This window comes from Eublepharis macularius, chromosome 15 (assembly GCF_028583425.1).
Source record: "Eublepharis macularius isolate TG4126 chromosome 15, MPM_Emac_v1.0, whole genome shotgun sequence".
Lineage (NCBI taxonomy): Eukaryota > Metazoa > Chordata > Lepidosauria > Squamata > Eublepharidae > Eublepharis > Eublepharis macularius.
Window position 1 is genome coordinate 28,035,674 of NC_072804.1, and position 15,626 is coordinate 28,051,299.

The 15,626-nt window shown below is 45.6% G+C and overlaps 1 protein-coding gene across 1 annotated transcript in view; it reads left to right on the plus strand.

Annotated features, from left to right (window-relative positions):
- Positions 1–15,626, plus strand: part of MAP3K6 (mitogen-activated protein kinase kinase kinase 6) — a 68,715-nt gene that overhangs the window by 14,768 nt on the left and 38,321 nt on the right. Inside the window, exons 3-4 of the mRNA XM_054998829.1 lie at positions 4,205–4,228; positions 4,680–4,867. Of these exons, the coding sequence (XP_054854804.1) occupies positions 4,205–4,228; positions 4,680–4,867 (212 nt within the window). The remainder of the gene's footprint in view (positions 1–4,204; positions 4,229–4,679; positions 4,868–15,626) is intronic.

Consider the following 15,626-nt stretch of genomic DNA (forward strand, 5'->3'; position numbering starts at 1 on the left):
CACTTCTAGGTGAAACCCTAGGCTGCCTCCCCTAGTCTTTATGATCTTTACCCTAGAAACTAGGAGAAATTCCTAGACCATCACTATGTAGAGGCCATTTTTATTTCCATTCCTCAATCCCTCGGGGGTGGGAAATTGGTGCTGGGGGCAGGTAATTCTGAATTCCAGTTGGGTAACTGGGAGCCCAGTTAGAAGACACGGGTAATTGCAACCTATGCATTTGCAATTTAGGAAAGGAACACTGACTGTGGACCCCTTGGAGTTCTGCTCTCTGAATGTGACAGCTCTGTAAATGTTCATTGTCTTGTGCTGCATGGCCAGAGGTCCTTAGGTGCTGTACAAACAGACTATTAGTCAGTCAGAGCTCAGAAGCTAAGCAGAGTGAGCACTGGTTAGTACTTACATTGGAGCCCCCCAAGGAAGGCAGGGGTTGTGATGCAGAGGCAGGCAACGGCAAGCCACTTCTGCTTATATCTTTCCCTGAAAACTTGATGGTCCTAGGGTCGCCATAACTGGGCTGCACCCTGAGGTCACTTAATTATTATTAATCTTTTAAGGTCAGTCTTGTAAAACAATCCTGTTCACAATGGTATTTAAATGAAGGGGTTAGAACTGCAACCGTCTCCCCTATAATGGAAGACAGTTGTGGTCTACTGCAATGAGCGTTGTAGGTATTAATTTGCATTCTCTTCTACTTTTGTAATTCTGCTTACTACATTGTTTATCATATACCTTGCCTTAAGCTGTTTGTTGTTCTCATGGCCTTTTAATTCTGTATTATTACGTTGTTTGTTGGATGTCTTATGCTGTAGGAGTACATTATCTTTATTCTGTAACCTGCCTGCAGTTTGTGCAAGAAAAACAAGTTGTAAATAAGTAAGAAAAGCTAGCTGTAAATAAATAAGTCACGGTCGTATGCCAGAGATACTCCAATCCCGAACATAAGAAAGATCTCGATAGCCCATTTGCTAGCTGCAGCTAAATCAGCAATCTCTGCAGCATGGAAAAACCAAAGGAGTCCTACCAGTTCAAATTGGTCATTGAGAGTTTGGTAACAGTTTATTTTGGCTAAGCGTACTGTCTATATTAAACAATCTGAAATGCCTGACTATAGGTCGAAATTTATTGAGCTTTGGTACCCAATCCTAGATCTTTTAACTAAAGATGAATGTGCAAAACAGCTACTTAGACCTAAAGACTATTTTCATGTACTGCTCACCATCTAGAATAAGGCAACCAACTCAGAAACTTAACCTTAACAGCATAACTGACGTTGATGTATAAAAAGGTACAAATGAATGTTGGAAACCAAGTTTCACTGTTAATGTTTTGTTTGTTACTGTTATATTTGAAAAACTAAATAAATATTTTTGCATGTATAACATGAATGCATGAAATAGCCTTATACTGAACCACAGCCTTGGTCTACCAAGGTCAATGTATTCTGCTGTGACCAGCAGCGGCTCCCTGGGGTCTCAGGTGGAGGTTTTTTATATCACCTGCTGCATGATCTTTTAACTGGAGGTGCCTGGGGTAGAAACTTGGGTTATGTGCATGCAAAGTAGCTGCCGTATGGTGAATCAGACCGTCAGTCCATCAAGATCAGTCCTCTCTACTCTTGACTGGCAATGGCGCTCCGGAATTTCCGAGGAAGGTCTTTCACGTCACCCGCCACCTGATCCTTGTAACGGGAGGGGCCAGGTACTGGACTCGGGACCTTCGGCATGCAAAGCAGGCGCTCTGCCGCTGAGCCACGGCCCTGCTCCCTATGAACCCGTAAAAGCTTCATGACCCAAGCGTGACGATAGCTATTTCGAATGGCTGGGGATTCCCTTGTGGCACTGAGTGGTAGTAACCAGCTCCGATGTGGTTGTGGTCACTGCATACATGATCAAATCTTTTGTGCGATAAAGAAATGTCACTCATCTACAGAGAAGGATGCGGTTGCCTTTACTTCAGCAGATAACGCATCTCCTCTTTGCGTATACACAGACGGATCATACCCTCCTACTCTGCTTTAGTTTATCAGAAATAAGTACCACCTCCAGGTTTCATTCCTTAGAAATGCAAATGCAAATTAGAATTCTTCGGTTTCATATGAGTGTTTTTGGAAACCATTACAGACCAGATGGCAATCCTCCCGTTTGCTGTTCTTTAGGCACCCCATCACAACATCCTGGGGCAAAGAGTTCCTCCGGTTAATTATGGCTTGCAGTGAAGAAGTACAACCTGTGCAGTCGTATTTTGTAAAAGAAACACAGACTGTAAGGGGAGGCGCTGTGTTTACCTAGCAGTTCAATGCACTTCACAAACTAATCTTTACAACCACCGTGTAAAATTGGCCAGTCTTGTTATCCTCATATTGTAGCTTGTGAGGGAGAGGAACTGAGGTTGCAAGTCTATGGCTTGCCTTAGGCAACCTAGTCAATTTATGGCAGAGATGAGATTTGAAGGAATTCCTGATGCTTGATGTCTAATGGTCCAGTCCTAAACAGAGTTACACCCTTCTAGGCCTGTTGAATTCAATGGATTTAGAATGACATAATTCTGTTTAAACTTACATTGGAATAATGTAATCTCTGCATAGGACAGCACTGCCAAAGATGTTAAGGTGTAACTGATATGTGCTCACTGCCTATATATATTATATATATAGCCAGAGACATACGTGGAGAATAGTAAACAAGGGCTTCCCTGAGCCAGGAATGTTGCAAAATGCCTTTCTCCTTGGAGTAGAAAAGTAGATTACAAATTGTCTAGGTAATCCTTACAACAGCTTTGTCACATATAGTTCACATATGTTACCTTGGCAGTCCCCATATTGTATGGGGGCGGGGGAGCTGAGGCTGTGACTTTAAAAGTTCATGGCAGAGGCACAATTTAAAAGCCCGTCTTCCTGATTATAGCTCTGACTCTTCGCACTGATTACATTACAGTTCCTAAATCAAATGGCTTCAGCAGTCACGTATATTCTGCACGTTTTGTAATAGCCAAATAGGCTCTAATGCTCTACTGCAGCAGTCTAAAGATTTTGTTTTGCTGCTCTCAAACCTCTTTGTTTTTTTAAATCGCATTGGCCTTCCCTTTAAAACCCTTGGCCTCCATGAAGCAACAGGGCTACACATAGGCCTTTGTGTACAGTGGGCTGTTTGCAGCCAATTAGTGTTCAAGCCTTTCCTAGAATGCTTTGTCTGTAAACGGGGGATTGTCATATCCCAGAGGACCCTGTGATATTTTTGTTAGCTGAGTTTTGAAAACGTTCACTTGTCTGCAAAGAGCCTGCTATTAATTTGTTAATTGTCTGGAAAGCAAGTTGCATTCATCTAACCGAGTCCCTTCAGAAGCTAGCTAAAATGTTGTATATTTATGGAAAAATGGATCCCTGGAAGATTTGTGTGTTTAGGTAAATGCATGCCAGACGTATTACTAGCGTGAATTTGGTTCCAGTTTCTAGAGGAATCAAATCCACACCCTGCAAAGCTCTCTCTCTCTCTCTCTCTCAGTATTTATCAGTCACCACTTCATAATATTGGGTCGATTACATCAGTTTTCATTTTCCTGTATTTAGGAAAATGTTGATATTAGATTATTCTTTCTAGCAAATTCTTTCTGGTAAATTGTTACTCAGGTAGTTTTTAATGTGTGTTTATTAATAATATTGGGAGTAGTAGTAGTCATAATGATATTTCCTTGGCATTTTTGTCTTATTTTTTCTGCTGATTTGCCATTTTAAAATGATGGTAAAGTGTGGGAAAAGATATTTACTGGGGAAATGGAGAGAAGATAGAGAGATTGGGGTGTGTGGATTTTGACAAGGGACTTTAACTTGCAAATGCAGGTAATGAGAAGGGGGGGGGCTAGCTGTATGTATGTATGACCTGTATGTTGGAGACAGCCAGTAGCTTCTGAGAGCTAGTTTGGGACAAGGAGGCCTTCCCATGGTATGCATACATATTTCTGTTGTCTCAGTGTTGTCTCTGGTCAAACAGGCTGGAAAGGTTTTAGAACAATTACAAAATCCTGCATAACCTGTTTTCCAGAGGTGCAAGTGGAATGACTGGGCACACTGTGAGCAGGTGTCCCTGGATGTCCAGAACAAAACAAACTATTGGCTGCCTTAGGGGAAAAATTATACTGAATCAATTTCTTAAAATATAAATGCAATATATTGAATAATACTCCTTGCATTTTTTTTTCTTTCTAGGAGGAGATTTTCCAGAAGAACTCTGTAAGTCTAGCTTCTTTTATGGCATTTGATTTATTTATTGGGAGGACTGATAAGCAGGGTCGCCAGATGGGTCCCAGAAAAATACTGGATCCTGGGGAGAGGGGGGCACTAGCATTCACCTTAATTATGACTTTTGCATGCACTCTTAGCACACACATGCTCCCAGCGCTGGTGCAATGATGTCACTTCTGTAAGTGACGCCTAGTATTGTCTCCACCACCACCTCTGACATGAAGAAGGGCTGTTATCTAGATCATAAGTAACAAGGGGGAAGATGGAGAAGAAGAAACCCAAATAATGCTGTCATAATGGGTCGAATCTAAAGGTGGGCAGAAGGGCACTTTTGGGTCCAACACAGTGCAGTTGTCTTAAAATGTTTGTCCTGTGCGCATTTCAAAAGAGGGAGATGGAAAGGGTTCTATGGGGCCAATTCATCTGCTTATCCTTTTAGGATTGCAACTGCAGCTACACTTTCATCCCTTATGTGGTGACGGTTCAGAACAAGGTTTTCTGCTGCGACTCTGGCGTCATGATGTGCCTGAGTGAACTTTACCAGCCCAACTTCAATATGGAAGCCTTCTTCACCCCGCTAACAGAGCAGCTTGCCAAATTGCTTGAGGGCACCTCTGCCAACTCCTGGTAAGGTTTCCCCTCCTCCTTCCACACAGACACTCAACTAGATGGGCAGTGGGGGGTGCATGCATGTGATGTGCATAAGGTGGCCTCCATTGTTTAAGTGTCGATCCATTTCCCCCAGAGAGTGAAAAGTTTGGGGCAGAATGAGCTTTCTGTGATGGGGGGGAGGGAGAATACGCACACCCAGTGCTTTTTTTCAGCAGGAACGCGGTGGAACAGAGTTCCAGCACCTCCTGAAAATGGTCACATGGCTGATGGCTCCGCCCCCTGATGTCCAGACAGAGGGGAGTTTAGATTGCCCTTCACACCGCTGAGCAATCCGAACTCCCCTCTGTCTGGAGATCAGGGGGCGGGGCCACCAGCCATGTGACCATTTTCGCCGAGGGTGATTTAAACTTTAAAAAAACTCCCTCCTTGTTCCAGGTGACAAACTGATGTCATTGTGCGGTCCTGAGTTCCACCACCTCTTTTCCCAGGAAAAAAGCCCTGCGCACACCAAAGAACAACCAATGAGGGAAAGAGAGGATAAAACAGAGAAAGAAAAGACAACCAAGGGGGGAAAGGGGCTCTGGTGCTCTCTAGCTCCCTCTGCATCACAGCTGATCTGCAGGTCCTGTTTACAGAATCTTGGACCCACAATGGAGGATCCAAGTGAAAAGCCCTTTATTTGTATGGAGACAGTCTTTCACTTGTTCTGCCTTCACAACAGCTGTGCACACTTTCCCGAAGCACATGGCAGGCTGCTAGGGAAGTACCTGCAGGCCCCATGGCACTCGTGGGGGTACCACATTGGGGAGCTATACAGTACACCCTTGCCATATGCAGAGATCCTTTCTCAGGATTACTATGAAGGGAGAAATCTGTGAATACTGGGAAGCAAGGAGTCTAGATCCCAGTAGCACAACCGGCATTCCCCACAAAATGTAATGATTGCCGTGATGGCACAGTGGGAGTGAAAACAGGCTGGAGACCATACTGCGTGGTCAGCCCCAAATGAATGAAATTGTGAGTCACAAATGGCTTTTGACTGTACTTAAAATAGCAAGCACGTGTTCAAAAAACGGATGTGATTTGGTCTCTGCTACACGGTTGTGCAATGTCTTGTAAGACATACAGAAATGAAGCAAGGTTTTGATGATTGGGTGGTGGTCATGTTCACTGGTGGTATAAAAGGAAGCAATGGAAAGAAGGGCAAACTGACCGTTGGGGTTGTCAACACTGGCTTGGAAATTCCTGTAGATTATGGGGTGGTGCCAAGGGAAAGGAGACTTTGAAGAGGGGAGGGAACTCAGCAGAGATGTGATGCCATAGAGCCCACCCTCCAAAGCTGCTCTTCCCCCCCAGGGGACTGATTTCTGTAGTCCAGAGACCTAGTCTGGAGACCAGTTGTCATTCTGAGAGATCTCCAGCCCCACATGGAGCGTGGCTGCCATACTTGCCATATAACTTAGTAGGAAAGATGCTGGTGGGCTGTTGTCCTGGAGGACCAGTGGTGGACAGCAACAGGCGGAGCCAAACCCCAGACTCTAGCAGCAAATGGGTCATGTGATTCAGACCCTTCTGTGGCAGCAGGGGCCTGCATCAGCTCAGCCATTATCTCTTGCGCTGTGAGGAAAGGATGGGAGAGCCTCGCCTATCCTTGGTGCTGTTGGCTGGATCAAAATTGAGCGGCTTCTGCAGCTGTTGCACCATTGCACTTTGGGTCATCTTTACTTCCCCGTCTCCCCCTGAATTTGAAGCCGTTGTGTTCCCAGAAAGACTTTTACAGAAGGTTCTAGAAAAAAAAACTCAGAAGAGGCCAAGAATTAGTCTTGGGGATTTAACTTCCTTTATACCCTGTCTTTCTCCCCAGTGGAGACCCCAAACAGCTTACAACGTTGTCCCCTTCTCCATTTTAGCTTCCCAACAGTCCTGTGAGGTAGGCTAGGCTACCTCATAGGACTGGCCCAGGGTCACCCAGTCAGCTTCCATGGCAGAGTGAGGATGTAAAACGGGATCTCTCAGATCCTAGTCTAACACTGTGACCACTGCACTACAGCGGGTCATACCAAGACTCCTGAGACGGAAACTGTTGTGCTCACAACAGCCATTTGGATAATGCCAGTTGATAAGTGTCTGCCAGTCAGCTGTCCTTAGTGCAGAGGTGCTCCTCTGTCTTGCATGCTAGAAGCTTCCTTGGAGACCTCTCGAGGATTCTTCTGCAGACATAGAGCCAAAACACACGAGAAGAAATACCTAGGTTCAGCACGTGTTCTCTTACCTCAAGGTTTGCCGGGATCTGTAGGCGTCCTGGAAGCTTAAAGCATTTACAGAGCAGCAGGAAGGGAAATAAAGGCGCCTGTATTTCCCTTCCCCTTCCTGCTGCTCTGTAAATGCTAAACTTGTTCTCTTACCTCAAGGTTTGTTGTGAAGTGTAGGTGTCTTGGAAGCTTAAAGTTTAGCAGTTACAGAGCAGCAGAAAGGGGAAGGGAAATACAGGCGCCTGTATTTCCCTTCCTGCTGCTCTGTAAATGCTAAACTTTAAGCTTCCAGGACGCCTACAGATCCCGGCAAACCTTGAGGTAAGAGAACACGTGCTGAACCTAGGTATTTCTTCTCGTGTGTTTTGGCTCATAGTTCCAGAGGAGTTAGCCAGGTTAGTCTGTAGTAGCAAAATAGTAAAACATCCAGTAGCACCTTTAAGACTAACCAACTTTACTGTAGCATAAGCTTTCGAGAACCACAGCTCTCTTCATCAGATGCATCTGTCGAATAAAAAATAAAAATAAAAAAAAATAAAAAAAAAATAAAAAAAATAAAAAAAATAAAAAAAAAGATGCATCTGTCGAAGAGAACTGTGGTCCTCGAAAGCTTATGCTACAGTAAAGTTGGTTAGTCGTACTGTACTTTTTACTATTTTCTCCAGACGTTTGTTTATGGTTTTCCTTTTAACAAGGAGGTTTTGTTCTCTCTTCCACCTCCCTTTTATTTTTTTCCCTTGAGTTTTATTTATAATAACATAAAACGAATACAGACAAAATTCTTAAAATACAAACAGCAGAGCTGTTATGAATCATCAGTTAGACAATTATACGATCCTCCCGCCCTTTTAAACTGGAAGGCGGAGGCTTTTAAGATGCTGTCGAAGATACCCAAGTCTCTTTGTTTAAAAGTGATGCAATCCTAGCCAGGAAGATTCTTAGAATTCTGGTGACAGTTGAGTTTATCACTGAAGACAGCAATTTGTACAAAAATACCTGTAGGTGGGAGGGCAGGAATGCTCTTTGACCCCTTCTGAGTTCTCTGTAGAATGTAACATGATGCTGCCTCCTCTTGAGTCAGGAACCCTTGGTTCATCGAGTTTGGTATTGTTGACTCTGGCAGGAGCTCTGCGGGGTCTCAGGCCAAGAAAGGTCTTCCCCTAATAATGGCTAACTGAGATAACTGGAAATGCAGAGATCAGGCCTGGGGCTTTCTGCATCCAAAGCATGTGCTTGATAACCTCTCAGCGTCTTCTAGTGGTTGATGGGAAAAGTCCTCAGCCAAGATGCTCATGGAAAATGCACACCTTCTAAGGTTTCACAGATAAAAATAACGATGTGCTTGTAATACCTCAGTTATAGCCAGGATTGTTCCCGCCCCCTAGCCCCACACACCTAACGCATACGCTGTGACACATTCCAAAGACTCTTCATTGTAGCAAAAGCCAGATCTGAAAGGCCAAGAAAGTGGCTGCCCTTTCAAGAATGGTGTGGTGGGGAGTGCCCTCAAGTCAAAGCTGACTTATGGCGACTCCTGGTGGGGTTTTCGTGGCAAGAGACTAACGGAGGTGGTTTGCCATTACCTGCCTCGGCATCCCTGGTCTTCGCTGGAAGTCTCCCATCAGTTACTAACCAAGGCCGACCCTGCTTAGCTTCTGAGACCTGACAAGCAATGATATACTTGCCCCATATTATGGTAGTCAAAAGGAGCCTCGATGGAGTGTGAATGGCAGTTGGTTCATTGCCTGGTATTTACATGTCATCTCATTGGAGAGCCAAGGGCATGTCCATGGTTGCCGTGTCAAGACTAACCCTGAGGAGATGTGGGTTCAAAGCCCCACTCTGCCAAGACGCTCGCTACTCTAGGACATCCTGACCTACCTCGCTGGATTGGTCCAATGGATGCCGTCCTGGGCTGTTTGGGGGAAGGACGGAATAGCATTTAGTGCATATCCATTACATATAGACGAAGACAGCCAGTGTTGTTGAACTAGTTAGAGCTTTGGACTAGGATCTGGGGATCCCACGTTTGAATCCCCACGCAGCAGCGGAAGCTTGCTAGGTGACCTTGAGCCAGTCACACACACAGCCTAACCTCACAGGATTGTTGTGAGACTAATATAGAGGAGAATACTATAAGCTGTTTTAGGTTCAGAGAAAGGCAGTGTAGAAATAAATAAACATTGGTGAGAAGCAGCCTCCCTTTCTCAACACCCCTAAAGATGCAGAGAACTGAGTTTTAAAGATGTCACACTAATGCAAGATATCCCCAGAAGGACATAATCGAGACACTGATTCAAAAAATGGGGTTGGTCTCTGTTGTCCCCTTGGACCCTCTTAGACAAGAGAAGGTGGAGTAAAAGTGTTTTAAGAAATGAATCAATAGGGGTGTTTGGAGCACATGAAATCTCTTCCGACTAGGCTGTTGAAAGAGTCTGGCTCCGTTCCACTCCGCCACTGTCCTTCAGGAAGTAAGCTTGTGGCTTAATCTAAGCAAAGGGTATGAGGCCTTTGAACTCTGTTTCCATGGTTGCTGCTGGAATTTATTATCTGTTTTAGCACGTTAGATCCCACCCTGCCTCCAGAGAGCTAAGACAAGAATCCTTTTGAAGCATGTTACTTGCCAAAGGTCACTTCAAAGACCTTCGCAGTTGAGTGAGGATTTGAATCCAGGTCTGCCTAGTCAAACACCTGTGTCTGTAACATCACATAGAAATCCATGTTTTTGATTCCTTGGGGCATGTGTTCATTCTCCTGGCCTCTTCGGAACTATCTGTATTCAGCTTGTCTTAGGACCCCAAATTAATAATAGTAATTAGAGGTGTGCAGGGATGGAAAGAATCGGTTTTCCCGCTTCAGAATTTCCGAAGCTGAAAAAAGAATCGGAAATAAGCGATTTCTGAAGCAGCAAGCTACTTTGGAAACCTCTCATTGCCCTTCTTCAGTATGCTCCGTGAAGATTCAGAGCACACTGAAACTTCCTGACCCACCACTTATTTCACCTGATGGGAGGGGGAGGACGGGATTCCCTCCTCCCCCTCCCATTGGGTGAAATAAGCGGCGGCAGGACTTCCTGTGTTTCAGCTGGCTTGTGAGAGGGGGATCCCCCTCTGTGAGCCAGCTGGAATTTAAAGGGTCCTTTCCAAGCTGCTTGCGTAGCAGGGAAAGGCCCCTTTCCAGGCTTCAGCTGGCCCGCAGAGGAGGGATCCCAGAAAGGACTGTTTCCCTGAAGCACAAGCAGCAGGGAAACGGCCCTTTAAATGCCAGCTGGCCCGCAGAGGGGTATCTTCTCTTCACTGGTCAGCTGGAGCCAGCTGGGGCTTGAAAGCCCCCAAAGCTCTCCGAAGAGACCCGAATCGCTTCGGTAAGCTTTGATTTGGCATTTCCGAATCAGGGTCAGCATGGGTGCTGATTCGGAGCCCAACCACTTAACCACTATGCTAGAACTTTTTCAATCCTAAACAGAGTTCATTGGCTTCCATAGAATTGCACAACTTCGCTTAGGATGAGCCTGTCAATGTTAGGTACATTTCACCAATCATTCTCTTGTTCAGCATTGGAACTGTTCTGGAAGGTAGACCATAAACAGGCAATCTGTGTTGACTCTTAAATAAATGAATATATTGCAGAGCAACTAAAATAATATGGACTCACTTCAGACATCACATGAAATCATGGTTTAATTAAACTAATTATGGTTAGTGTGACTGAATGCAGACCACTTCGCTATCAGACTGAATGTGATTTTCCAGTCAGTTTAGGAAGTGGCAAATAGCATACAAGACAAGTTATCACCTGTCCTGACCTTCCTAGATGAGCCCGATACCCTCAGATCTCAGAAGATAAGCAGGTTCAGCCCTGGTTAGCACTTGGATGAGAGACCACCACAGAAGTCCTGGGTTGCTACACAGAGGCAATGGCAAACCCTCCCTGTTAGTCTCTTGCCTTGAAAAACCCAGCAGTGGTTGCAATAAGTCAGCTGCACCTTGGCCAAAACAAAAATCACAGCAGAAAAACAGTGTAGTGTAGTGGTCAGAGTGTTGGTCTCAGATCTAGGAGACCCAAATTCATATCCACACTCTGCCATGTAAGCTGGCTGAGTGACTTTGGACCAGTCCTCCCCCCCCCCTCTAACAGAGTGGTTGAATCTAAAGAGATAAAGTGGGATATAGATACTTAAATTTAATTAAATAAGGCAGAGTAATATATGCTGCCCTGCACTCCTTGGAAGATGGGTGGCATAGAATGTTCTAACAGACAGAAATACAGGCTATCTTCATGACAATGTCTAGAAAGTTTTGCTGGCAAATAGAATGTTAACAAGCAAAACTTGCTTATTTATTTATACCCCACTTTTCTCCCCAATGCAGCATACAATATCCTTCCCCCTTCCTCCATCTTATTCTTATAACAGCAACTCTGTGAGGTGGGTGAGGCAGAGAGAGAGTGCCTGGCCCATGGGCACCCAGTATGCTTCCATGGCAGAGTGGGAATTTGAAACTGGCAGTGATTCCGCACACGTTGGATAATGCACTTCCAATCCTCTTTATAGATCATTTGGAACAGATTTTTTTGTGTGCGGAACAAAAAATCCACCTCAAACGATTGATAATGTGCATTGAAAGTGCATTATCCAACGTGTGCGGAATCAGCCAGGGTTTCCCAGAATGGCATCTTGAGACGCTAACCACTACGCCATGGGGTGGAGAGAGACTTGCTAATGTGGAGTTCTGCAAGCCGTGCTGTGCTGTTTGTGCAGAATGTAGTGCCTGGGATGCAATCCAGGAGAGCACAGCCATATTATGCAAGACCTTGCATGAGTCAGAGGTGTGTGTGGTGTGGGGAGCAGGTCTGTTTCTGCTGGAAGTGGGGGGGCGGGTTCGGCGTCTGCAGATGCCTCCCTGCACTGGACATTTTGAAGGAACAGGTGTTAGTTCTGGGGTCAGTCGAGGCCAACCTTATTCAAGGACTAAAAAACAGGCCTCATTCAGTGAAGCGTTCTGAAAACAGGTTGATCTTAAGGGCACCTGTGAACTGTGCTAACTTGTGCACTGGCACAAGTTAGCCAGCACCCTCTTCTTCCAGCCTGTAAGAGAACATGGTCCTCACAGGGCTACTTCCCCTTGGTTCTGCATGTTGGAAGGGGGTCATGTAGATCTCTGCACCATGACAAGCTTCACCGGCAGATTTTGGCAGATCCCGCTGCTGTTTGGGGCACACAAGCAGGCCTACTTGTATTTTATTTTTCGGGTCCATTGGCAACCCTACACTGGTCACCTGGGATTTCCTAGAAGGGAAGTGCAAGTTGGAATGGGTATTGTTAACTCCTTGCCTTAGCACACAGGGTTGTTCAAATTCTTTTAAGAAAATATGCTTTCATATTAACTTGTTATTGTGAATACTATTTTATTGTCCACGTAGAATCAATGGGGAGTTTTCAGTTTGGCTGCAGTCGCTGTGGCTCTTTTATGCTGCTTTTCTCCCCTAAGCGGCTTACCAAAATTTCCAAAACAAATCAGATTAAACAATATACTTGAAAGAAGATAAGTGCTCACATCCTGGGGTATTCCGCGTTTGCAGGGCCAGCTGTCATCAGGCAAAGATCCAAAGGCCCTTTGGCTCATGCGTCTGGCCACACCTAGACCTAAGAGCCTTCTGGCAGAAGAGGAAACAAAGTCAGGCCAGATGGAACTCCTCTAGATGATACAACAGCAAAACAAACACAACCCTCCTTTTCCAAGAGAATCACTTATTTGAAAGCACTGGAAACATCCTAGTTGGCAAGCTTGTAAGTGCCAGGAAGAAGTTGTCTTCCCTCCATACTGGGCTTCTTCAGGCTTCTCCTGGAGGAGGCTTATTTACTTGCATATTTAAATAATGATTATGATAACAACAACAACTATGCTTATATACCACTCTTCTAGACAGATTAGTGCCCCACCCAGAGCGGTGAACAAGTTAGTGTTGTTATTATCCCCACAATAAAACTGGGGACCTGAGGCTGAGAGGAGTGGCTTACCCAAGCCCACCTACTGAGTTCATAGCGGGATTCAAACCAGTAGAGTGCTGATTCACAGCCGAACCACTGTGCTACTGCATATTTATAGCCTGCCATGGTCTCCAGTGGGCACTGGAAATGGTTTACATCATCCTGAAGATGTGTGAATGGCCCAAGGTCACCCAGTGAGCTTCCATGGCAGAATGGGGGTTCAAACCTGGGTTTCCCAGATTCTAGTTTGACACTAACCACTACAACACACTGGTTTAAGGTTCAAGAATAGGGTACCAGTTTAGCACTGTTGGCTGCCGGTCTTCAGAAAGGACAGATCACTCCACATACCTGTGTCCTTAAGCCACATGTCAGACTGAGCTGGCTGAAAGGGCTTGGAATGTATGAAGCTGGCTCATACTATGCTGGCCAGTTGGTCCAGCGGCTCTCATGGGAATCCAGGTGCAAAGCCGCTGTCCAAGGTCCTTGAACTAGAGGCACCTGGGGATTGCACCTGTCCTTCACCACTTTGCCAAGGTCCCATGCCAAGAAAACATTTCACAGATGCAACAAATGGTACAGACAAACCACTTCTCTATAAATCTACTTGTGTGTTTTTATTGCACGCTTCTTTGCCATTCAGGGTGGCATACATGGGTTTCCTTTTAATCTTTACAACACCCCTGTGAGGTAGGTGAGGCTGAGAGCATGTGTGATTGGCCCAAGATCAACTTCATGGCATATTGGGGATCTGAACTTGGTTTCTCCAGTCTTAGCTTAACACTTCAACCATTGCACCACACTCGCCTCCATGCATCAGAGTACCTAGGGTTGCAAACTCTCTGGAGAAAAAAATGTCATGCCCCTTCTACCCATTAAGCCCTGTTAAAGGATTTGGCAACCACTGGAGACTTGAGGTGTGTGTGTGTGTGTGTCAGCCATCAATGATAATGTAATGTCATTTTCTGGGAAATGCCTTTCTAGGAATCTCTCAATCCTGTCTTGGAATGGCTGAAACCTCTATGGCTTTACCATAGTTTCCAGCGATTCCCAGAAAGGTGTGACATTACTTCTAGGGAAATCGCAGAAGTGGCTGTTACACCATTGCTGATGCAGCTTCCCCCTCCCCCCCTCCTGCCAGCTAGTGGGCGCAGGAGATTTCCCATCCTCAGAAGGCATGTTACAACCCTACCTTTATTAAAGGGACAGGACATTATTCTCTAGGCCTGTTGGCAACTCTAAGAAAACTATGTGGCACCTCCAGTTTGAGATATTTAAACCACACCTTAGGTATATCAGTTATTGCTCCAAGATTTCTTCCAAAGAAAAGTATTAACACATCAAGCGCTCCGCTACTGGCAGCGGGCTTCCCACTAAGCCAAAAAGCAGAAGGAAGCCTGCTGTTCACATCCTTTTTGCTTTCTCCAGAACTGAAGCAGGAAGTTGTGGTAGGCCTCGCAGTGTTGCCACAGCATTGTTATCAGGGCTCTTGTTCTGAAACGGTGCTTCTTGCCCAGAAGGCATGAAAAATGTTGTGTAGGTTCTCTGGGGCAGCAGCACTTGGGGGGCTGAGTACAGTTCTGAACCTCCGGTCTCAAAAAACATATCCGAGATGCAGAAACCAAAGTGATGAAGGGATTGGTGCGCCTTCCTTAGGAGGAACAGCTAAAGAGTTTGGGGGTTTCAGTTTAGAAGGCTAATGTGGGGGGACCATGACAGAGGTCTATAATGCAATGTTTGGTGTGGAGAAAGCAGAGAACTTTTCTCCCTTTCCTACAATACTAAAATTTACAGAAGTAAATGGGCAGTAGATTCAGGAGAGCCTGAAGAAGGTACTTCTGTACCCAGAGCATCAGGACTTTATGAACCACCCCAGGATGTGGTGATGTTCACACAATGACTTCAGGAGGAGGATTAGAGAAATCTGTGGAACAGAAAGCCATTAGTGGCTCTTAGTCCTGATGACTATATGGAGCCTCCCTATTCAGTGGCAGTGTACCTCTGAATGCTGGGAGACAACAACAGGGCCGTGGCCTCCATGCCCTGCTGGTGGGCCTACCGAGGCTATCCTCTGTATGAAATAGGAAACGGATGGATCCTTGGTCCAATCTGGCAGGGCTCCTCTTGTGTTCTTAAAGTAATATTGGAGCAGAGCACTTTACACTTTTTGGCCTCCAGTTTATACTTCCACTGACACATGGACTTCAAATTTCTCCTCCTTTTACCCGCATCGACCTCCTTTGCCTCTTCTTTTGTAGGACACTTAGCTTGGGGCCTCCTGATATTTTGTGAGTGGCCCTCCCAGGGCCAGCTCCAGGTTTTGGGGGGCCCTGGGCAGAGAGTATTCAGGGGGCTCCATGCCTTCTACTACCCTCCCTTTCTTGCCCTTCCACCCATGTGCCCCCACTCACTGGTGTGTCCTTCCTTTGCCCACTCGCAAGCTCTCCCACCGCCTACAGTCACAGCTGCCCACACTGCCTGCACGCCCTTTCCTCAATGGTGCTGGGTGGCGGGTACAGCTAGGAATGCCACC